At 46.6% G+C, this 21,117-nt stretch overlaps 10 protein-coding genes across 10 annotated transcripts; 4 read left to right on the forward strand and 6 right to left on the reverse strand.

Moving 5' to 3' along the window:
* Positions 1-139: 139 nt before the first annotated feature.
* Positions 140-3,027, reverse strand: LY89DRAFT_640433 (peroxisomal copper amine oxidase). The gene is made up of 4 exons (XM_018211667.1): positions 2,192-3,027; positions 2,026-2,143; positions 729-1,979; positions 140-679 (listed from the first exon to the last, which is right to left on the reverse strand). Exons 1-4 carry the CDS (start codon positions 2,525-2,527, stop codon positions 297-299), a joined length of 2,088 nt encoding a protein of 695 aa, XP_018075032.1. The 5' UTR covers positions 2,528-3,027; the 3' UTR covers positions 140-296.
* A 187-nt stretch (positions 3,028-3,214) lies between these two features.
* On the reverse strand, positions 3,215-4,329 carry LY89DRAFT_579510 (uncharacterized protein; the record flags this gene model as incomplete). Its single annotated transcript, XM_018209008.1, has 3 exons — positions 3,215-3,368; positions 3,416-4,138; positions 4,187-4,329. The coding sequence occupies 3 exons, from the start codon at positions 4,327-4,329 to the stop codon at positions 3,215-3,217; spliced, it is 1,020 nt and encodes a 339-aa protein (XP_018075033.1).
* A 757-nt stretch (positions 4,330-5,086) lies between these two features.
* On the reverse strand, positions 5,087-7,410 carry LY89DRAFT_705512 (proline transporter). The gene is made up of 4 exons (XM_018217456.1): positions 6,942-7,410; positions 6,433-6,888; positions 6,043-6,374; positions 5,087-5,980 (listed from the first exon to the last, which is right to left on the reverse strand). The coding sequence occupies exons 1-4, from the start codon at positions 7,126-7,128 to the stop codon at positions 5,291-5,293; spliced, it is 1,665 nt and encodes a 554-aa protein (XP_018075034.1). The 5' UTR covers positions 7,129-7,410; the 3' UTR covers positions 5,087-5,290.
* A 641-nt stretch (positions 7,411-8,051) lies between these two features.
* Positions 8,052-8,672, reverse strand: LY89DRAFT_730700 (uncharacterized protein; the record flags this gene model as incomplete). The annotated part of the gene is made up of 1 exon (XM_018219502.1): positions 8,052-8,672. One exon carries the CDS (start codon positions 8,670-8,672, stop codon positions 8,052-8,054), a length of 621 nt encoding a protein of 206 aa, XP_018075035.1.
* Positions 8,673-9,088: 416 nt separating this feature from the next.
* On the reverse strand, positions 9,089-11,405 carry LY89DRAFT_451784 (uncharacterized protein). The gene is made up of 5 exons (XM_018207615.1): positions 11,195-11,405; positions 11,111-11,143; positions 10,920-11,052; positions 10,363-10,874; positions 9,089-10,314 (listed from the first exon to the last, which is right to left on the reverse strand). The coding sequence occupies exons 1-5, from the start codon at positions 11,267-11,269 to the stop codon at positions 9,505-9,507; spliced, it is 1,563 nt and encodes a 520-aa protein (XP_018075036.1). The 5' UTR covers positions 11,270-11,405; the 3' UTR covers positions 9,089-9,504.
* A 114-nt stretch (positions 11,406-11,519) lies between these two features.
* Positions 11,520-13,845, forward strand: LY89DRAFT_779411 (2,2-dialkylglycine decarboxylase). Its single transcript, XM_018222288.1, has 4 exons — positions 11,520-12,179; positions 12,334-12,383; positions 12,627-12,961; positions 13,109-13,845. The coding sequence occupies exons 1-4, from the start codon at positions 11,744-11,746 to the stop codon at positions 13,611-13,613; spliced, it is 1,326 nt and encodes a 441-aa protein (XP_018075037.1). The 5' UTR covers positions 11,520-11,743; the 3' UTR covers positions 13,614-13,845.
* Positions 13,846-15,025: 1,180 nt separating this feature from the next.
* On the forward strand, positions 15,026-16,030 carry LY89DRAFT_666332 (ankyrin; the record flags this gene model as incomplete). The annotated part of the gene is made up of 4 exons (XM_018212898.1): positions 15,026-15,052; positions 15,235-15,709; positions 15,857-15,871; positions 15,903-16,030. 4 exons carry the CDS (start codon positions 15,026-15,028, stop codon positions 16,028-16,030), a joined length of 645 nt encoding a protein of 214 aa, XP_018075038.1.
* Positions 16,031-16,551: 521 nt separating this feature from the next.
* On the forward strand, positions 16,552-17,554 carry LY89DRAFT_579036 (uncharacterized protein; the record flags this gene model as incomplete). Its single annotated transcript, XM_018208983.1, has 3 exons — positions 16,552-16,861; positions 16,917-17,433; positions 17,491-17,554. The coding sequence occupies 3 exons, from the start codon at positions 16,552-16,554 to the stop codon at positions 17,552-17,554; spliced, it is 891 nt and encodes a 296-aa protein (XP_018075039.1).
* Positions 17,555-17,806: 252 nt separating this feature from the next.
* On the reverse strand, positions 17,807-18,570 carry LY89DRAFT_666334 (uncharacterized protein; the record flags this gene model as incomplete). Its single annotated transcript, XM_018212899.1, has 3 exons — positions 17,807-17,973; positions 18,027-18,423; positions 18,481-18,570. 3 exons carry the CDS (start codon positions 18,568-18,570, stop codon positions 17,807-17,809), a joined length of 654 nt encoding a protein of 217 aa, XP_018075040.1.
* Positions 18,571-19,598: 1,028 nt separating this feature from the next.
* Positions 19,599-20,683, forward strand: LY89DRAFT_451973 (uncharacterized protein). Its single transcript, XM_018207616.1, has 5 exons — positions 19,599-19,905; positions 19,960-20,174; positions 20,227-20,367; positions 20,426-20,487; positions 20,553-20,683. Exons 1-5 carry the CDS (start codon positions 19,757-19,759, stop codon positions 20,580-20,582), a joined length of 597 nt encoding a protein of 198 aa, XP_018075041.1. The 5' UTR covers positions 19,599-19,756; the 3' UTR covers positions 20,583-20,683.
* The last annotated feature ends 434 nt before the right edge of the window (positions 20,684-21,117 follow it).

The following is a 21,117-nucleotide window of genomic DNA, read 5'->3' on the forward strand; positions in this document are numbered from 1 at the left end:
AGAATAGTGTGTTGATAGTTTGGCCTATGGGAGTATGAGATCAAAGAGACCTTACTAGAGCGGATCACGCACTGTCTCTTGTTTTTGAGTAACGAACATTCAATATCAGTAGAGCAGACGAGAAAAGTATTTGAGACGCCAATCTCGATTGTTCAACTCACAATGAGAGACGTGCTTTCATTAAAATTTGTCATCTCATTCAGCTATATCAAGAATATATATAAGAAGTAGGCTATGCCGCAGAACGTAAATCATAAATCATTTCGAACTCCATCAGATTCCCTCAGCAAAAGCAACTACTTTTTACAACAAGCCCCTTCTGCCACCGCAGCGTCTCCACCAGTTACGACGAGCTTACTCATCTTATCCGCTGCATCCAGGACGCCCTTCCCAGCGGCAATTTGACTTGGGGTACTACAATAGCTGGGTGGGACGTCGAGGGCGGGATTTCGTGCGAAGAAATTCCTTGGTCGGAGGAGAAGGGTCATAGGTTCAGCAGGCATGACAGGGAAATCTTCAGGAGCAGGGAAATGAGTGATACCGAATGTGTGCCAGAGTACGACATCCGTGTTATCGATGCTTGCGTCGCCGTTGGCAATCCATTCGGGAATACCTCGAGAGGGCTCGCCAGAGGTTTGGGGGACGTGGCGACCGGCGGGGAGGATTTGATCATCGTCGTCTTTTCTTATGTTAGTCAATGGCTCTAACTGAGGAGGAAAATTGCTTACATTTTGTAACATGCACAGCATGGCGAGCAAAACCTGCTCGCTTCCACACAAGTGATCCTTCCTTGGGAAGAAGTTTAGGCACTTCTCTGCTGACAAGCTTGTAGCTGACGGGCTTGTGAGAGTGAGGGTTGAGTTTGTTGGTATTGCACATATCCCAAGTTCTTGAAGTGACACCATCGTAGTCGCTGATTGCCTCTTTGACAGTCGAGTACTTGGTTCGCTTAGCATAGAATGCATTTCCGTAGGGGTTCTCCTTGCTGCCAACATAGCCTGCGCCTTGAGTAGCGTCGACTTGGAAGACAGTATTGTCTGGTCCGTCGATATTCGGGTCAATACGAAGACAGAACAGATGCTGGTGGTTGTGTGCATTGACTCCTGGATAGACTTCTGTTCCCCACCCCTTGGTGTCTTCTCCTGGGTTCATTGCATAGGTGTTTAGGATACCAGTGAGCTTGATTTCGAGCTGAACAGTGCCGTCTTGGTGGAAGATCCAGTAAACACAGTACTCGTAGTTTGCGGCTGTGAAGATGTGGGAGACGATTAGTTTTCGTCCTCGGGTAACAATGACCGAATCGTCACGGAAATCAGTATGCTTAAACAGAATGCCGGAATCCTCCTCGTGGATGCAGATAGCATTCTTGATGGTTGTGCTCTCTCCTGCTCGGTTGACAAAAGCAGCATCCATATAATGAATGGCACCCTTGCAATCGCAGCCCAAAGAAAGACTGTTAGTCATGTATCCTCCACCATACTCGCCAAGATCGAAAGCATGCTTCCTCTGGTGAGGATGCTCGGGATTTCCATATGGAACCACCATTTCTGCCAGAGACAGTCTATAGAAAGTTGGTCGGACAACTCCATGGTCGTTGTATGTGATATTGTTCAACACAATGCCCTCCTTGTAGTTGAATCCAACGTGCACACTCCAGTTCTGCCACTCAATAACTCGGCCCTCAACCTTGAACGAAACACCATCTGGTTGTGTGATATTGATTGGCTTGATATCCGTTCTGTATCCTCCCTCTGCCTCGATGCTAGCCGCGTGGTAATTATTGGGCTTCGCTTTGTTGACTGGTCTGCGAACTTCTGGGATATCGATGTGAATGATCTCTTGCTTGCCAGCATCGAAGATAGGGCAGAAATCGAGAGGGTAGGAGTATTGACTGTCGTCAACATGCGGTCGGTAGTACATGAGAGCTTGTTGCAATCTAACGTCGCTGCCGAACCTGTGGTCATAACCAATTGTCCAAGCTATAACTGTTAACATAGTCCAATTACCGGAGTACGTAAAGCTTACGATCACAGTACACTTTATGCATATCCTCTGCCGGAATACCACTGATCACACACTGCTCAATGACCTTGGGATCCTTTCTGCAGACATGCTCTACAATCTGGAGATCTTCCATAGTAATCTATTCTCGTCAATCATCTATTCTTTCATAGTCGGCGCTTGAACTCACCAGAGGCTGTACACCATCCAATTGCTCCCACTTAATGATCTTCTTGGCTTTCAAGTCCACCAATCCATCGAAGACCTTTCCGCCAGGAGCAATTGCAACAATATCCGCAATTCTGGACGGCCTCGGTAGAGAGGATGGACTCTCCAACCACTTAAGCATCTCCTTCTTCGGTGGTTCCCTCAATGTGACAGCATTGTAGAACAGCTTCCCCTTCTCCTCGCAGATAACTGAGACGGCAGATTCAATCTCCTGGTTGGACAGAGGATCGAATGGATGAGGGGGAGGTAAGGTGCCAGTGACATGCTGAGCAACAGACTTGAGTCTATCGAGAGCCATTGTGAAGCTGTGTGGTAAATTTGCCTGGAGGATTGGTCGTGTTTGCTGTCTTCAAATGGGAGACAAACCTCACTATTAGTACCTTCAAAGCTTTGCCCTTCTACCGCCACTCGTAAGTAGATCAGACGATAATATATTCCCAGCTTCGGGATCACTTGTATCAAATCGGGCTTCGAGACCGACAAGTGGGATTATTCCTATTGTCGACCCCAACGCAAAAGTCACCATGTGCGATCAATGGCGAGATCCACGACCCCTCCATTGCAGAGATAGCTCGCTGTATGGTCCCAGCGAAGTCGGTGCTGTATCAAGCTCGATAATTGTGGACTGTTGGTTGGATAAGCTTGCTGATAAGAGATGTGCTCCGCGTTCAATGCCCGAATGGGGTTTAAGGCGGTGTGGGGAACTTGAGTCGTGGATTCGCATCTCCGTGCTTGTCCAACTTGAGTATGTATATCCCCTGAGGCATGTTAGAGAGCGCAAGAGGTGACAGAAGAAGCTTTATGAAGTTTAGGAATAGAACAATAAAGAAAAGGTCTGAAGATGTAAGGTTTAGCCCTCATTTGACAGTCCTAGCCTACAGACAGGGGTAGAATATCGGTCACGTGAAAATATCATTCGAAAATGCCTCTTTTCTGCTCAGTTCTCTATTATTCTGTTCATTCGTTAAGTTCCGAGTTTAGTCAACTAGCAGACGTTGGGTCCAAGTCCTAACTGCTCCGCCACTGCCTCAGCTAGAACATCCTGCATAGGATATGTCGGATGGAGACTGTTCAACCAGAAATACTGGTTCACGGGGATTCCACAGGATAGGTTAAAGCTATCTGGTTGCGGTGTTCCACTGTTTGGAAATCAGCCTTGCTCTCTAAGGTCCGCAAACAAACTTACTTTTCATAAGCTGTGCAATACGCAGTAGTGTTTTTATATCCAGCAGTCTGTGGGTAGCTGCTAGGTTTGTCCAGCACTTGTGTAAAGTACTTGTTTGTATCCACGGTGAAGACGTTGACGTCAGGCTTCTTAGCTTTTAAACTCTTTGCCATTTCCATCAAAGCCGAGTTCCAAGCTGCAATATCAGCCTTTTCAGTTGCTTGATCAGCTGCTGAGTTCGCGAGAGCCAAGGGTGCTCGATCAACGGGTGGGACGTTGAGAAATGCAAAATTCCTTGCTCCTGCATAGTACAGCTCGTCCACTAGCCCTCGGTATACTGCGAAGATGGCTCCGTTCAAAGTCGTGGTTGCGGGCAGTCCCTTGGACCATGAGTTTCCGACGTCGTTGATGCCGTCGAAGATGGCGAAGAGGGTGTCTTGAGCATTCCATGGAGCAGTCGATGGCTTGGAGGCATAAGCTGGAAACCACTCATTTTCGATTTGCTGTGCTACAGAGGACACGGTTGGGAGGTACGGAGCAACGAGCGCTGAGTTAATGGTTGCTCCTCCGTATGCAAGGTTGTACGTGAGAAGAGTGGAAGCATTGTACTTCACAGTCAGAAAATCAACCCAGTTTGGTCCATTTGCTGCTGTATATCCTGGATATGTAGGATTGCCCAATGGATTCGTTCGCGTTGGCTGAGTTAAGCTTGCATTGAATCCAGTCGTAGTGTATGAGTCGCCACTTGTGAACAGTCAATTGATATACGCTATGTGAAAGATACGAACCTACAAGATGAAGGCATGTTTGATGCCTGCCCAACCGGGCCAGTTTGACGTCGCATTGCAGCTAGAGAAATGATGTATGGCAGCGGCTTGGACCGAAGACTGCAGGCCGAAAGCCGTGGCCAAAACTGCAACAACAGTCGACGGCATGATTAATGACTGAGCGAATCTTGGATATCGATGAGAGCACTCGCCAGAAAATCTCATTCAAAATTCAAGTAAAAGAGGACCCGAAACAGAGAACACGAAACAATAGCAAACAAAGACATGCCCATGATGTTTATATCATTTGAAGACTCGAACTATAAAAAGTGATTGCGTCAACCCGGTACCTTATTCCGAACAAACCTCCAAATTGAACAATATCGCCTGCGACTCAGGCAGCAGGTGGGGCAAAAAGAGCCCGGAGACACATCCTCCGCGATGCAAAGAGGCATAGTCTTCAATCAAGCTCATGATGATGGTATGCGGGGAAATTCATTATCCGTGAGGAGATGAGATGCGCCAATCGCAGGAAGCAATTGGACTGGTCGTGGTGGAGAGATGTGCAAGTCTTTTGACGTGGAAGGAGACGTTGACGATCGAGGGGTCGGAGTTGCGGATCGTCTGAAGCGAGGACATCCTAGAGAGAAGACTAATGCCGGGTGTATTGTCAAGACTTCAGATGAGAGCTGAGACGGGGAATTGTTTCTGCGAGAATGCCGGAGAGGAGGCTAAGGAGGAGAGTGGTGGAGGAAACAGTTGTGCTAAAATTATACCTCGCGTGATATGAATTGGTCTGAATGAGAATAGCTGCAGTGGGCCTTTGCATAAAAAATATGGATTCTACAGAAGCCCTTGAAAAGTCAGCCTCAAGAATTTACTCTTTTTATTTTGTATTGGGAGTGCGCAGTTCTGACTGTGCGAGCTGTTTTCTTCCGGCAAAGGAGTCTTGATCCCTCACTATCGCCCCCATATATAAACAGAAAATAGATACGTGATGTCAAGACAACCACCGTTGTCCATCAAGTTCTGATTCACAGCATATAAACAAGACGAGAATACTGTACAGCAAAGTAGAAATCTATTCATCTAATGCTTGTATACACAGATCTTTCAACAACGACGTTTCCTACGTAAACCATCCTTGAAGCTTCTTCTTCCATGTTGTCGCGTGTTCCTCTGGTACTTCATTGGCCAAAACTACGTCAATTCCACTGTGAAGATCGACATCCTCGCTCTTGTATACCCACGGCTCACTCCAGTGCCAGAATCTATGTCCAAAATAGATCACCAAGAAAATTGGGATACCGACATAAGCAGTCAAGAAGCTGCTTGCGTTGAATCGTCCGGGAAAGAAGACGTCGAAGCCGTTGATCAAAGTCAGTATTGTGAAGGCGACCATCGCAATCCAAGCTCCAACTGGTTGAAGCATTGAGCGGTAAGTGATGTTCTCAAGCGGAAGAGACTGAACTTGATACGCTTTGCGGAAGCGAATGTAAACAATGCAGCAGCAGATCCAGGAAATGAAACCAGAGGTGTTCGTCAGGTTGACGAACCATCCGAATACAACAGATCCACTGCTCGCGCAGTTTAAGTACGCCAATGGAGAGAAGAGAGCCGCGGCGATGACGGCCATGTAAGGGACACCTTTCTTCGTGCACTTCGTGAAGATTTTAGGAGCGTTGCCGGCGACAGCCAGGGAGTAGAGGGAGCGTGAGGACATGTACAGGAAAGAGTTTCCAGATGACCACGCAGAAGTAATAATTATGGCGTTGATAACGGAACCAAGGCCAGAGATACCTGCATCTGCAATTCCCACCTAAAATTCGAGTCAGCAAACTTTCCTGAGATGATTCAAGATAGTCAAAAGTATGGACTTACAACGAAAGCAGACGACTTTGCACCAACGCCACCATCGGTTAGACGAGCATCGTTGAAGGGGCAAATGACACCAATAGCGAGTACGGAGCCAATATAGAAGAACACCAATCGCCAGAAGTATCTCTTCGCCGCCTTAGGAAGGTTTCTTCTAGGATTTTTCATTTCGCCGCCAGTAACAACAAGAAGTTCTGGTGCGAAGGTGAAGGGGAATGCAGAGAGAACCACGACCTCGACGAAAGCAATGAAGCGGCCTGTCGCGCCAGGTCGGAGCCACTCATTTGTCGCGCCGGGATCCTTCCAGTAATGGAATCCTAGTATGCCATGCTGTTTTGCTGCAACTCGTAGTTAGCACTCACGTATTATGAGACCGAGTCAGCAAGAAGAACCTACGACCACCACCCCAGAAGAGGATAAACGAAAGGATTAAAAGTCCAATCATCATGAACACTTTCAAAGAGGCAAACCAAAATTCGGTTTCCCCATAGAACTGCACCGGCAGGATATTGAGTCCAACAATAACAACAATGAAGATGGTAATCCAGACAGCGATATTGACAGGTGAATCCCAATAATCAATGACTAGACCAGCTGCGGTGATCTCGTATGGCACCAGTATACCGAGTGAGTAGAAGTATAACCATCCCATAGCAAAGCCTAGAGAGTTGCTGACATTCCGGTGACCATAATAGCTCATTGTCCCTCCTGAGACGGGGAGATATGCAGCAACTTCTGTGATGGCTGTGACAACGAAGAGGACCAAAACACTGAGAAGCATATAGGCGAGGAGGATGAACAAAGGTCCACCTCTAGCGAGAGTGCCTCCACTTCCAACGAAGAGACCAGTTCCTAATCAAATATTAGAATTATAACTTGTCAATTGTGCTTTCGAAATATCGTACCGATTGTCCCTCCCAAAGCAATCATTTGAGCATGACGAGCTTTGAGACCACGCTTGGTTGTCTCAACTTTCTCGACATCTCCATGACCAACTTCGGCATCAGAAGAACTGTGCACCCCATCTTTCTCGTCGTAAAAAGGAGGCGACGATTTCGTCTCCGCAATACCGACTTGCTCATCAACCTTCATCTTGGACGATTCAGCAATGCACTCTGAAGCTTGTCCCACAGCAGAACTACTGCAGACTGGGTATCATGGATAGATATATAGCCTTTCCCAGCAAATATAAGACGATAAGGATAATTCGGGGATCCCGTGGGAATGGTACGATAAGAACACTGGTTCCCTTGACCCCGGGTCAGATAGACTGATGTAGCATAGACCCCTCTTTGCCAAGTGATAACTCCTGTGGGAGGCTCCGCACCCTTGCTATAACCATTGGCCGTAGATATGCCCCCAGCCTTGACTCGCCCCTCAATACCATCCTGGTATGCGGGAATCCCCGCCATCTTGAAGGACAGCCCATGGGAAGTGCTCTAAACTTGCTTTTGTGGTTTCTAGAGCAGGAAATGTGACTACGATTCAGATCTAGAAGCAGGAACTTATGCATGATTGGTTACTAATGGGAATATCTGCATGCTACTCAAGCGTGAGCACTAGAAGCTTGTGTATCTCGCAGCAAACTAGGGTTGCAAATAGGCAGCAATAAGTGGCTGAAGAGCTTGTTCGAGCCTTTGCAAATTGAAGCTGAGCGGACATAGCGTCTGATAAGGATAAAGTTGGCCGCATAAGCAGCCAAGAACAGTTAGGATCTTGGAAATCCTGAGAGATCTGGATTGGTGAGAATCGCCCGATCCTTGCAAGTCGATACCAACATTGAAACGTAACAGAAGGATTCGGCGAATGAATAAATATTTGAAGACTACTTTCGCGGGATGTGGCAGAAAACTGCGATCTGAAGAGGCGGGCGCCACGATTCAGCCACGATACAGTATCAATGGAACGCACGTGATGCGGCTTGGAGATACCAGATTGCCATGGAGCATCAGTTCTCTCCCATTGTCCCAAGGATTGTCAGACTTTCTCATCCCATCCAGTGTTACTGGCTATCATCACTGATGTCCCTTATGTTCAGCATGCTCTTTCAATCCACGCGCCCAATCTTCGAACCTGTCAACAATATCGTTCTTGGTTCCAGAAAAACTCAACATGTACGCCATCGGTCCTCCGAAGGTTCCCCAAGTCTTATACTCAACGACAGTGCTCCCATCCTCCTCCTTCCTCTCGATCATCTCTTGAACTCGTTCTGTTCTTAGAATCCAGTCGCCTCCAGGAATTCCAATTGTCTTCCATACAATACTCCAGCCTTGAGCCCCTTCTTTCTCGTACCGGTCGATAGACACCACCTCATGGTCACTGTATGCAGAGGAAGGCGGCCCGTCCCTTTTCATCCGACTGTGGAATGTAGCTTTCGTTCCAACTTCGAGCTTGGTTGAGGAGGATGAGGAAGTTGCAGGTTGCGATATAATGTTAGCTCTCGGGACGAAAGGATTCCATGTTGGCCAGCTGGAAGTCTCAAGACTGAGCTCTAACACAGATGAAAGTGGCGCACGAATAGTGGTTGTAGTAAGTACTGTGAAAAGCACTCCTGTGGGATATGTTGGTGTTGCAATAGGGTCAACAGCTGTTGACCGGAGAGATGACGTTTTCGCACCCGGATCTTTGGAAGCCATATTTTCCAATTGTGAGAAAAATGTTGTCTTTTCAGAGTTTGACTCCTATCAGTACGACAGCTGATGGTCATATATTTTATGCTTTGCGATCACCAAGACATTTCCTCAATCAGGAATGCACCTGCGATCCTGATAAAGTTATCATAGCGCGAAAGTTCGCGGGATTGACGTAGTATGTCCGCCCCGCTTGTGAGCGTCTCACGTACCCCTTTGCACGGGTCCAGGGAGAGTTCTGCAACCGACCTGACTTGGAAATACCGACGGGATACGATGTGCAACAAAGCTTAAATTTGCTGATTGTCATGTTCTGAAATCTGGGGTAGCTTGCCGTGATCAGATGTCGGGTCGCGGTTTGTCTAAATATGGACTTCCGAGAAAAGCATCTCCACCAAAAATGGAGGACCTTGAAATCGAGTGCTATTGGTCCGTACTTGGTAAGAATTCCTTTACATTGTCTTAGCTTCTCAGGACAGTGTCCATCTCAAATAAGGAGCATTACCACGGAGCCCTACCCGTTGAGCAAACATGCGCATCTGGTTCTCATGATCGCCAGGACCACAAGAAATGAGGAGTAGAGGCTGACATGTCGACTGTCTCTATATTATGCCTCACGATCTTTGGGACTTTGTCTCTGAGCGTTAGTTGTAGAACAAGCAGAAGATCCTGCGGGCATCGTCCCCAAACTTCTGCGTAGTGAGTTAAAGATGAGATTCTGGGAGCGTAGCGCAAGCAGGCAAAACTCTTCAGCCTTAGCAAGGCTTACAGAAAAGGGGTGGCGAAAACACCATGAAGTTCTTTCGTGAGCCCCAAATAATTTAATCTCAAGTCAGGCTCATACAAGCAGAATTTCTATGCCCAGATCCCTGATTACCTCCCTCCAGTCGACAACAGTTTCGCCCTCTGTCTTTTCGTCAACGCAGCTAAGTCGGCTTCGTTCTCGCCATACAGCTTCGATAACCAATCTCACGTCTTTTCGATTTGCTGCGCCCATCAAATCCGCTCTACTCAGCCAAGTTCTTACACGGCTCTTGTGCGACTCTTCGAAGACCTCAACGGCACCAATGAACACAGGCCAAAGTGCGATATATCCTCCGTTCAGAGTTAGATACTGTTCAATCGCATCGAGCATGAGCGTGACATAGGGCAAAAGAGCACGTGGATGGAAGTTGAGGATGCGCCTGTGGAAATGTATTAAAGCTCCTATTTTGAATATTTCATGATGGAGCTTTGCAAGTACGTTCGTTTCTGGGTCTTCAGGCTGGCATTGTTGAATCCGTCGATGCAGCTCTTTGATAGTGGTCTCGTGTTTCTCAACAAGAGGCTCTTTGAACCAGAGCTTCGACTCAAGAGAGGTGGTATCATGGATGCACCTCATCAACCGCGGGCCAGCACCAGCAGTGAAGCCGAAGTCGTCTCGATATGCTATCAAGGAAAGTAGAGATCTCATTGTCTCATCATCCTTAGTACTTCGCAAGTGAATTTCTTGCATAGTATCGGCCCGGATCTTGACCAGGCATAAACTTTGCGCTGTGATCCATGCCTCTTCGGAAATCGCCCATGGTTTCTCATCACTACACGTCATGAGAAAATTCCATGCGCCGTTCAGATGCACCTTCCAAGAGGTTGTTAATCCAGCATATACCTGTGTTGTATTAGCGACTTCCCCATGATTCGAGTATGGAAGTCATACCTCGGCCATGATCAGTGTTACAATACTTGCTATAACGGCACTGAAGTCCATATCCCCAAGACTTGTTCTCAGATGCTTGACTCCATCAGAATAGAACTGTGTTGCTAAACGCAACATTTCCTCCCGTCGAGACCCAAGGTGCGCCAAATTACCAGCTGCCTGAGCAAGGATGGCATAGTACAAAGACTTTTGTCCTCGACTGGAGCCTTGCCGAGCCATTCGAGGATAGAAGGATCGCCATGGATTTCGTTTGTCCTTGAATGGCATCATATTCAGTGCCGTGTATGTGAAGTAGTGATGACATAGCTCTTTTACTAGTCTGAAGTTGCCATGTGAAGCATTTGGTACTTCCGAAAGAGACAGTGGTATTACATTAGGAGCACAGAATACCGTGAAAGGACCGGCTGACTTTTCAATTTCTTCTGCTTCATCATGGTTTTCGACATTGCATTGAGCGATCAGACTATCTACCTCGATGGGCTGATGAATCCGGTGTCCGCGCCATGTGAGATCTATCCCAGTCAGTTCCTGGCTGTTCAGTTGTTGGCTGCCCCCACCTGACCGGAGAACACGACGCCTTCCAGGTGGATAGTCCTGATACCCTTTCACCCATATGTAGATAGGCTCATATCCACTGCATCGATCGCCTCTTTTTATGCACGTGTTACAGGCGGGAACACCTTCATCGCACTGTTCGGACAATTATCAGACGGACGACATTCCCTTCCTGTCGATAGCGCAGACGTACCTTTACTTTGCGAGACCTGCAGGTCCAGCAGCCCTGTAGAGCGACTTAGATAAGTTGAAAATTGTCATTGTACCAGTTGCTCACGGTAAACGTCTTTTGTCGAACTTTCCGTTTCGGGCTAATAGATTGAGACGCCTTCAATTTGTGAGCTTCGTCCATGGCTCGCTATCAATGCCAGAATCCAGCGTCTGATGCACGAGGATGAACGCCACCCTAATATTCATTCCGCTTATATCAGAAAACATCTGCTCTTGACGAGGTGAAACAACTTTGGACGTAAGTTGTTAAGACTGGGATATGATAGCGAAAGCGTTGATCCGGGCCCGGTTCCGGCTGCACGCACCCCACTTATGACCTGCAGTCTGCTGATCAGTATGTTTGTATAACCTGCACTTGAGATGTAGAGAACTTGGAGGGAAGATATCTTGAAAAGTCGAGCGAAATGAAAATGGCATATGATAGCGGAAAGTGCAATTATTGAATTGCCGTGGAGTTCGAGTATGGATAAGTATGCCATGTTGCCTCGTCCCGGCTCTTTTCCTACAGTCGAGCACTTCATTTCTATTTCTTGCAAGGCCACTCACTCTAGCAAGTCACTGCTTTGTGAAAGTTTGAGAAGATTCTTTGGCCACAATGCCTTCTTCCGAGAATAATTCACTATATGCCTCAGCGCAAAAGAACCTGCTCGTCTTTGGAAGTAGCTTCCTTCCAGACGTCATTGTTAAGACCTCTGGACTTTACTTGTACACGGCATCTGGCAAGAAGATCATGGATTGGACATCAGGTCAAATGTCCTGCTTGATAGGACATGGCCACCCAGCTGTTGTGAAGACAATCACGGAACATGCTGCCAACCTCGACCACTTGTACAGTGGCATGCTTTCCCCACCAGTCATACAACTAGCTGAGAGGCTGGCCAATGTTCTGCCCGATGGGCTTGACAAGGCTATGTTTCTCAGCACAGGTGGTGAGAGCAACGAGTGTGCGATAAAATTGGCAAAAATGTATACAGGAAAGTTTGAGATCGTAGGACTGGGTGCATCTTGGCATGGGTCGACAAGTGGAGCCAGTACGTCAAATTCCTTCATTTGTATTCATTGTTACGAAGCAAGGTCTTTGGGATCATCCTCGGGAGCAAATCATTCAACAAGATGTATTTCAAGTCCTTATATGAGCTACTCGGCTCTTGGATCTTTGTTAACAGTGTACTGATTTGTCTATAGGAGGTGCGCAATATCATGCTGGGAGAAAGGGGTATGGACCGATTGTACGTCCTCTGGCTGCTACTAATAATCGTTAGTGCTCTCTATTCCTACCGGAAGTCAAATTTTCTTTTCGAAAGATCCGATGCCCAAGGGCAATTTTACACCAAATCTTAAGGCCAACTCCCAGATTTGGAGTTGCCTGAAGAGACTTGTATGTGTCAGGCATCGGACATTTCAAGAAAACCAACTTCCCGTAGGAATGGAAAGCACTAACCATGTTATATTTTGATCCTCCTAATATGGTCTAGATGCCGGGCATGCACATGCTACCCTCACCAGACTCGTATCGCTCAATCTTCCGAAACAAAGATGGTTCTTATGATTGGGAGACAGAGCTTGACTACGGCTGGTCGCTCATCGACAAAGCATCAGCTGGCTCACTGGCTGCTGTGATCATGGAACCGATACTCAGTTCGGGTGGAATGATAGTCATACCTCCTGGTTACATGGCTGCTATGAAAGAGCATTGTCGGAAGCGAGATATGCTCTTGATCGTTGACGAAGCTCAGACAGGGCTTGGTCGATGTGGCGATCTCTTTGCAATCCAATACGAAGGTGTGGTGCCGGATATCCTGACATTAAGCAAGTACGTCAAATTTTGCCCTTGTTGTGGGGGGCCGAGATCTTCGGGATTCTCCTCAGAAGCTTTCATCAAAGAAGATGTTGTTCTAATTCTTCGGACGATCCTTGACTCCCAGATCTCTTTCAAAATCGTGTACTGATTCGTCAATAGGACATTGGGAAATGGACTTCCACTAAGTGCTGTCATCACGAGCAATGAGATTGCCAAGGTGACAGAGGAAAGAAATTTCATGTTCTATACCACACATGCTAACGATCCTCTTCCTGCTGCCGTTGGACTTACAGTTTTGGATACTGTGATTCAAGAAGGTTTAGCACAACAAGCAAAGACCATCGGACCACAACTACATGCTGGTTTGCATCGCTTGATGGAGAGATATGGCTGTATTGGAGATGTCAGAGGACGAGGTCTGATGGCAGGGGTTGAGATCGTGAGTGATCGCGAAACAAAAGCAGCTGCTATCGAATTCGGAAAGAATTTGAGTGCGAGAATAATGGAGCTGGGGCTCTCTGCGATTATATCAGCCAGGACAACGTTCTCTGGCTGCATTAGGATTGCACCACCGCTGACTATCACAAATGATGAGTTGTCTGAGGGTTTGGCGATCTTCGAGGAGGCTCTGAGGACTACTCAAGGTTCGATGCCGCTGTACTAGGTGGCTAAAGACATTGCCAACATCCATAAGCCGAGGGGAGATTGGGGTTTCGCATTCCGCGACCTGCTTCTGGTGATGTTTCGTCGAACGTGGTCGCTCTTAACAGGGACAGGCTATACTCTTACAATGCAAATGAGCACTGTCAACTCTCTTCCATCGGCCAATGCAACTGCAAGAGTAACGTCTATCCCTGCGTACCGAGACGCCCCCTGTAACGAGACAAATCGTAGGTACCTCGAGTTCATGCGACATAAAATCTGTGAACGCTCTGAAATTTCTATCCATTTTGATTTCAATTACATTGTATACCTCCCCCGAACACTCCTAACCTATCAATTCCGAAAATTATTATCGCGTCGTCGCCGCCCCTTAAGTTTACAAAGAGCCTCCTTTTACACTATAATAAAACCCCTTAATGTGCGACACCACCATTAAGTTTTTTTCACCTTTTAAACACATAAATTGATTGAATATGGATATCCAAGTTCTATTATAATGCTAAATACTATTTCCACTCTTGTGGCGGCTAGGGCGTGGCCTGTCACACGACGTCGCCACAAAGGATGATACCTCCTCCAATTAAGCGATTAAGGATCCTGGTCAGCGGCGGTGTGGTTATAGTAACCTCGGTAAAATTATATAATAAAATCTGTGGCTGCGGCGCTTGTAGCTGCGCGTACCCTGCCGGGAAATTCCCGTGTGACTAGAGCAAAAAGTGGCCTTGTGCGCAACTAACAAAATCAGCTGTCTTCCACTTGCGGCTTTTCCGAATCTTCTTTTCTCAAACAGTTTTGCGCTCTGCTCGGAGAGAGTAGTACGACGAACTTCTTTGGTTTTTAGCCCTAGCCTCCAAGGGACTCCGGTTGCACAGTTGCTAGCGAATTCCAGGATGACCTTATCGACGACAGAGTCCGTAAGGGTCGAAAGGTTGTCGAGAGGAGCACGGTATTAGCACCGAAGACTGTGATGACTTGGCGAAGATGCTAACAGTAGCTCAGACAGTGACAGAATTGCACTAGTATGCTGATAATCTCGATAAGTCGACCAAAACAGCGGCTTGTGCGTCCGCCCCCTCCACCACGCGCAAATTATACCGATAATGGAAGCTCTTTCGACAGCATTGGTGCTCTGTTGGTCTGCGAGCACTCTCCGAGTCGAGTGCTCCTTTTGCCTTAGTTCCTATGGGCATAGGGTCGGAAAACTCCCAAGAGACATACAGCGCCGTTCTGCTGATTGCGACTATATATCTGGTGGCCGATCCTACCGAACCCTGTATCCTGACGAAGAATCCGACTTCACTGTCCCTTTTGGCTGGGAGTTGGACAAAGAAGAAAGCATAATCTACACTGTGACCCACCAAGGTCGGCTCTGTGATCCTCTTTTGCTGAGGTCTCAGCCCCGACGTCTGCTCGATGAACACCAAAACTCAAGCTGGCCAGGTGAGAATGAAAAGGCTGCCGCAAAAGATGAGGTCGCAATTGTAGACTCTCTGAATAGCATGAGATTATTTGATTCCGAAGAACTCGACGCACAGCCAACCTAGCCGGATGATGTATAGAGAGATTTCATAAAAAACCAATCCTTTCGCTCCAAATATTATCTTTCGGCATGCTGTTCAAAGGATACGGAACAACTCGAAGCTCTTTTCCGCATATATCCCGAAGACTTATTTACGAATGCCGTTGATCACGAAGGGAACAACGGGATTCTTCTTGCCGCAGCTGAGGATGCTGGGTTGGATACTGTCAAATGGTTAGAACAGAAGGGAGTTTCTATTAACCAGAGGAACTATTATGGCAGAACTGCATTGATGGAGGCTACTCTATGGGGATGTCTTGAAACCGTCCAATTCCTCATCGATAGAGGTGCAAGTATATCTGCAGAGGATGCTAACAGACACCGTGCAGCCAACTTTGCCGCTGATTCCGAATGGAACGAAGAAGAGCGCATATCTCGAGCAAATAACATAGTGATGGTACGCCCGGATGCGAACAGGAAGCGGAGGCAAATTCTGGCTTGCTTGACGAGACACGAAACCATGGGCCGGAGTCTTCTCAACAGGGCAGAGCCATCGCAAATCCATCAAGGGTATTTTGGTAAGATATTGCCGAACTTGCTGTAGTATTACAGGGCTGATACAAGCTATGAGATCGGACCCGGGGAGGTCTATATAAGCTAGATAGTTTCCTAAGTAGATAGAGCTTCGTGCTCAACTTCAATAGTATTCTTTACCACATACTTAGGAACAGTCTTACCCCGTACGTGATACACCTACTTCTCGATCAACAGAAATCACCAACAGCCTGAGGATTGCATCGAGTAATCCACGATCGTTACAATCTTGTGGCAGTGTTCCTGCCAAAAATCAATCAGAATACGCAATGGGTATAAGTGGCTTACATACTTTCGAGTTTTAGCAACCCAACTTTTCGAGTGTTTCATTTCGCTTAACACTAAGCCATATAATTCCAGCTCAAGTTACGTAATAATGCCAATCGGGATTTCTGCAAATTTTGCTTTAACGCAATGATCTCCGCGACGAGAACTACCTTACTCGTTGGTCCCCCTCAACCCTTAAAAATGCTTAAGGGAAAATCAACCCAAGCATTTTACGCCAGGCTTTATGAATCTTCTAACTATGACTTGCCGACCAGTCACAATATCTTTGGATTGGATGATACTAAAGTACCAAGTCACCATGCCTACTCGGTAAGCCCAGTTTAGTCTAGACTTGAGGGCACAGCTTGACCAATGGGAGAGTGGATTCCACCTCCGTCTAGCAAAATTCTATCTTTAATGACGAGGCTGAGTTAAAGGTCAATGATAAAGCTCCCAAACTCTCGCTGTATAATTTAAGGTGCAATTCGTTCCTCACACCGAGCCATTTCCTATTCAACTCTCCCTTTTATCAATAGAATTCAGCACAATGTCTATTCCTATGATCGACCCATCTCTATCTCCAATCGAAGGCTATCCGAAGCTTGCGCGCCATATGGGAACATATTCTGAATGTGCAATATACCGTCGATTTGCCTGCCTCAACTCTCAAAATTTACTCTACTTCCAAGCAGAGTTAACGCACCTCGAGCAGAAACTTCGTCGCCTAGAAGCTGCTGATCTTGTATCCACCGGAGAGAACGCTTCTATTTATTCGAAAGATTGGTACTGGTTGAATAACTCTGCATCTGAAGAGAATAGTGAGCAGTTGGAAACTGTTCGTGCGATACGTGGCAGGTTGAAAGAGTATAGTCAGTTTTTCTATACTTTATGTCTGATGGCGATACTGATGATTGCGCAATAAAGATGATGTATTAATCCAGCAATCTATTATCAGCCGCCTAGCCGATCCAAATACACTCAACCTTCGATCCCTACAAAACTGGCTTGAGCGGCCAGATATGGGGAATCTCGCTCTCATTGGGAAAGATAGAGATACTTGGGGAGCTTCTGACGAGCCACTAAGTCATAATATGGATCTTCTCGCGACTAAATCGGGTGGGGATAGCGATGCATTCTCTACCTGGGTTAGCCAGAAGCTCGTATACTGGTTGCATAACATTTTCTGGCATCGGTTAAAGAGAGTTGATGATGCAGAATCTGGAATATGTTCATACGAGGATAAAACTCTGCAGAAATACACTTCAAACATCACCACAATCGTTGCTTCTTCACTGCCGATATTAGCTATTGTGGTTTTAAATTGTGTCGTTGCGATAAATGCTCGGTTGGGTCTTATGGCGCTTTTTACGGTTGTGTTTGCGGCCTGCCTATCGTTTTTCACCAATGCTACGAGGGGGGAGATTTTTATTGCTACTTCAACGTGAGTTCTTTTCTTTGTAGATCACAGTTTGATTGTAACTGATAGATTTGATAATAGTTTCGCAGCCGTGGAGGTGGTGTTCATTTCGACTAATAACGGAATGAGTTCTGCCAGCACTTGATATGTAACTTTAGACGGTTGACAAAATTGCATAAGAAGAGTCAAAGATGTGACGGTTGAAGTAGAATATGGGATATATGAGACTCTATGAGACATTGAGATACGCAGGGCTTTCATCACACCAAGAAAGTATTAATATCATGGTGCATAGTATGAATGTGTTGTTGGCTTAAACAAGTCATAGTGAAGATGAAGGCGCAGCAGTGGTGCAGTGCTTTGGTGCTATTGACTCTGCAGTGTTTTCTGTGCTGTCCTAGCTACGATTTACTCCGGGACTCCCTGAACTGAAGCCGTCGGTATTAGACTTAGTCTGCCGAGCCGCCTCCTCTTTCGCCTTGATATCCGCATCAACCTTAGCATCGTTTGTAGCCGCCTTCTCATTGTGCTCTCGTTTCCGTGTGGTGAGATATGCTTTCTTTTCTGTGATGCAGCTGTCAGCACTGGCATATGGAAGGGAAAATCCGACTTCAAACCTCTTGATTTCTTCGGTAGGATAGGCCTTGCCCCCCCAAACCCAGCAAACTTCAAGATGCTATATTCACGTATAGCTTCGGCACCTAGAATGACGTCCCATGGAAGGGAATCACCATTGATGACATGAAAGATGGTGGTGAAGATCTTGCGAAAGCGTTTGCCTTTCCACCGGAGGATGAGTGTGCCCATAGACATGAGCTGTTCGCCGTTGAGACAGGTACAGATAGACTCGTTGTGGATGGTCGTATTATCGAAAAGATGGAGCTTGTGGACGGCTTGGAGTGTGATGAGGTTGTGGATTTCGCATCCGGTGTCGAGTCTCATCTTGAACTCAACGTAACCATTTGCGTGTGAGGAGAAGATCTTGACAGTCCTCAGAAAGGGATCACTAGGTTGCTGAGAGTATTAGCATGTCACCCTTGACTATGTGGAAACGGCCTGTAATTTACATACCTTGTTCTTGAAAACTCTTTTTATCTGCTTCCATGTCTTTGTTGCAGCTCTGGAAAGCTTTTCAATGAATATTGTGAAAGGGTTCGGCATGGCTTGGGATAGAATGGAATGATGTATGGCCGTTATATCTGATCTACTCAACTGGCCACAATCAAGTAGGCCTAGAGCTCAAGTTGTGTATATTAGCAGTGAGAAGTTGTAGAGGAGAATTGTTTGATGGAACACAGATTGAAAGATATATAGAGAAACCCCTTGTAAGATTTTGGATTTCGTGTAGGATATCGTGCCCTGAAATGAATGACTTTCAGCTAGCCAGCCTTTCTAAGACTTTGGACTGCGCGTATCAGAAAAGACGGAGCAGCGTGAATGTCATCTGCCAATGCAGCATCCTTTAAGATTCTGGAATCGACTTATTGGAGAATACTCGTCCCTGGCGCTTATACCATGCTTAAACAAATATCAGTTAGGTGATTCCTGGTGATTAGTGTGTGGAGAACTGGATGGGTGGTTGTGCATAAACTCCCTGTAAGATTTTGGAGTTAACCTGCCAAAGAATGGCACTAGCCACGTCGACAATATGATGTCCAGATCCGGGTGGTGACTTCTCTGTTCCCCATTCTCTGCAAGATTTTGGCGTGGACTTATCAGGACAACTTCAGGCTTTCCGCCACCCTCGGATAGGAATAGGAATGAATGAAAACGTAGTCAGATTTGGAATGGGTAGCAAAAGCTGGGGCTAGGCACATGGAAGGAGGGCAAGAACACGAAACAAAATTGTAATCGATAGAGCTGTGACAGAGCCTCGCTGGAACCATGTACGGTTTTGGCAGTGGCGAATAGAATATCAGATGGTGACCGTGGAAGATCTCCAAAATTGTGCACCTAAAGGCGCCTGGTGGCTTGGCGATTTTGTGTCGCAACAACCCGGTAAGATTTTGGCAATACGGATCCTATTGGAGGCACATGGTCTGCCTCATACTACTCGGGCGTTTTCTGCCAAGCACTTGTGCAACCTCAACGTAGCATTAACCGCTTCAATGGTAAGGCTGAGCAAGATTTTGGCAATAGCCAATAAGAGTGAGCTAGCAAGCGGGCAGACCGACACCTTGCGACTCGCCCACCAACTCTTTTAGAGATGACCAGAAATCATCTTCACATCCTGATTTCCAAAAACTCCTCACACCCTCCATCTATTGCATTTATATCTCGTGTCTGAACCCGTTCTTCACATCAAAAAACGTCTCTCTCAACACATCATCATTACTGGTGATACGACATGGCCACGAAGAGAAAAGGAGAAGCTACCAAAGCTCCAACCGAGGAGGAGTGGGACACTCACAAACATGTGCTACGTGAACTGTACTTTGGATCGACCCTCACAAAATTGATGCAGTGCATGGAAATTCAACACGGTTTTATCGCGTCGTAGGTCAAATCTTCAAGAGTCTGTTAAGAGCAAATTGATTGATCAAAACTCAGCAAAAATCAGTACGAGAGAAAGCTGAAGGAATGGGAATTCAGAAAGAACCTCTCGTCCGATGAGTGGAAATATATCATACATAAGAAGCGTAAGCGCGAAGATCTCGGCAAAGAAAGTCAGATCATGATGCATGGCGTTGCGATCCCAAAGAAGAGAATCAAGAAGGAGGAAGGGCGACACACACTATCAGATTTGAATCGGATCTCCACCTCGCGTAATGCTCCAAGTCTTAAAGAGCTTCAATTTTCAACTGACGCGGGTTGTAGATCCAAACGCACCATCTCCAGAAACGCCAGAAGGCATTTGTGTATCCACACCGCCGTCAGCCATCCGAGAAGACTTCATCCGGGCAACACATATCAAGAATCTCCCATACTTTATATTAAGAGACCTCTTTACTTCTCAAGGTATTTACAAACCGATGTGCTAAAGCATACTGAGGATAATACTAACGGATTCCTGTAGGCGGATCAAACCCATTCTTAATCCATCAGAGCAAGTTACCTGCTTCTATATGGTCCCCAGAAGTGAGCTCCACTCCACGAATAGTCGACGTCGAGGAAGACATTCACTCATCAGAGTATACAACAAGAGAGGTTGCGGCCAGTACCCAGCGAGCTAGTGCCTCAGGGGACTTAGTCTCATTTATATCTTCTTGGACTACTGGTACATCTCTCACTGGGAATGGCAATCCGACTAGAAAGATCCATTCCCGCTTGCGCGCCATTCTCCCAGAACAATTCGATGGAGAACCTTTAGCAAGCACTAAAGAATTTCCAGGACTTATCAAGCTAGATGAAAACGCTCAGTGTCTTTCTCTGGCTATGTATTTGATATCGAATAACATGCTAGAGAACGAGGATTATAGCAAGGTCATGGGATACTTTGAGCACTTAAGAGGTCGACAACTCCTTAAGTCTCTACTATCTGTGAAGCCATCATTAGCAATTGATGCATTTGCAGAAAAGCTTCTCATAGCTGCGGCAAAAGTTGCAAATTCTATGATTATCAAGGAGCTTCTCAAAGCTGGAGTAGACCCAAACGCACTGGATGGGTACAGTCAGAGGCCCGTGCTTTACTATGTTATTCAAAAAGGCAATATCGAGCTGGTCCAAGTTCTTCTAGCTGCCGGTGCCGATGTCAACGCTGCAGCAACT

This window comes from Mollisia scopiformis, assembly GCF_001500285.1.
Source record: "Mollisia scopiformis unplaced genomic scaffold LY89scaffold_6, whole genome shotgun sequence".
Classification (NCBI taxonomy): domain Eukaryota; kingdom Fungi; phylum Ascomycota; class Leotiomycetes; order Helotiales; family Mollisiaceae; genus Mollisia; species Mollisia scopiformis.

Excerpts from the sequence above, each read along its gene's own strand:
- LY89DRAFT_451973 (XM_018207616.1), top strand. The coding sequence starts at position 19,757 with ATGGCCACGAAGAGAAAAGGAGAAGCTACCAAAGCTCCAACCGAGGAG. Across the intron at positions 19,906-19,959 it reads CAACACGGTTTTATCGCGTC|CAAAAATCAGTACGAGAGAA; the intron begins GTAGGTCAAATC and ends ATCAAAACTCAG. Across the intron at positions 20,368-20,425 it reads AGACCTCTTTACTTCTCAAG|GCGGATCAAACCCATTCTTA; the intron begins GTATTTACAAAC and ends GGATTCCTGTAG.
- LY89DRAFT_640433 (XM_018211667.1), bottom strand. The coding sequence starts at position 2,527 with ATGGCTCTCGATAGACTCAAGTCTGTTGCTCAGCATGTCACTGGCACC. Across the intron at positions 2,144-2,191 it reads TGGATGGTGTACAGCCTCTG|ATTACTATGGAAGATCTCCA; the intron begins GTGAGTTCAAGC and ends TGACGAGAATAG. Across the intron at positions 1,980-2,025 it reads GCATAAAGTGTACTGTGATC|CTTGGACAATTGGTTATGAC; the intron begins GTAAGCTTTACG and ends TAACAGTTATAG.
- LY89DRAFT_451784 (XM_018207615.1), bottom strand. The coding sequence starts at position 11,269 with ATGGACGAAGCTCACAAATTGAAGGCGTCTCAATCTATTAGCCCGAAA. Across the intron at positions 11,144-11,194 it reads TTCGACAAAAGACGTTTACC|GGCTGCTGGACCTGCAGGTC; the intron begins GTGAGCAACTGG and ends GTCGCTCTACAG. Across the intron at positions 11,053-11,110 it reads GCAGGTCTCGCAAAGTAAAG|TGCGATGAAGGTGTTCCCGC; the intron begins GTACGTCTGCGC and ends TTGTCCGAACAG.
- LY89DRAFT_779411 (XM_018222288.1), top strand. The coding sequence starts at position 11,744 with ATGCCTTCTTCCGAGAATAATTCACTATATGCCTCAGCGCAAAAGAAC. Across the intron at positions 12,180-12,333 it reads TGGGTCGACAAGTGGAGCCA|GAGGTGCGCAATATCATGCT; the intron begins GTACGTCAAATT and ends ATTTGTCTATAG. Across the intron at positions 12,384-12,626 it reads GGTATGGACCGATTGTACGT|CCGGGCATGCACATGCTACC; the intron begins CCTCTGGCTGCT and ends ATGGTCTAGATG.
- LY89DRAFT_705512 (XM_018217456.1), bottom strand. The coding sequence starts at position 7,128 with ATGAAGGTTGATGAGCAAGTCGGTATTGCGGAGACGAAATCGTCGCCT. Across the intron at positions 6,889-6,941 it reads TGCTTTGGGAGGGACAATCG|GAACTGGTCTCTTCGTTGGA; the intron begins GTACGATATTTC and ends ATATTTGATTAG. Across the intron at positions 6,375-6,432 it reads CCTCTTCTGGGGTGGTGGTC|CAAAACAGCATGGCATACTA; the intron begins GTAGGTTCTTCT and ends TACGAGTTGCAG.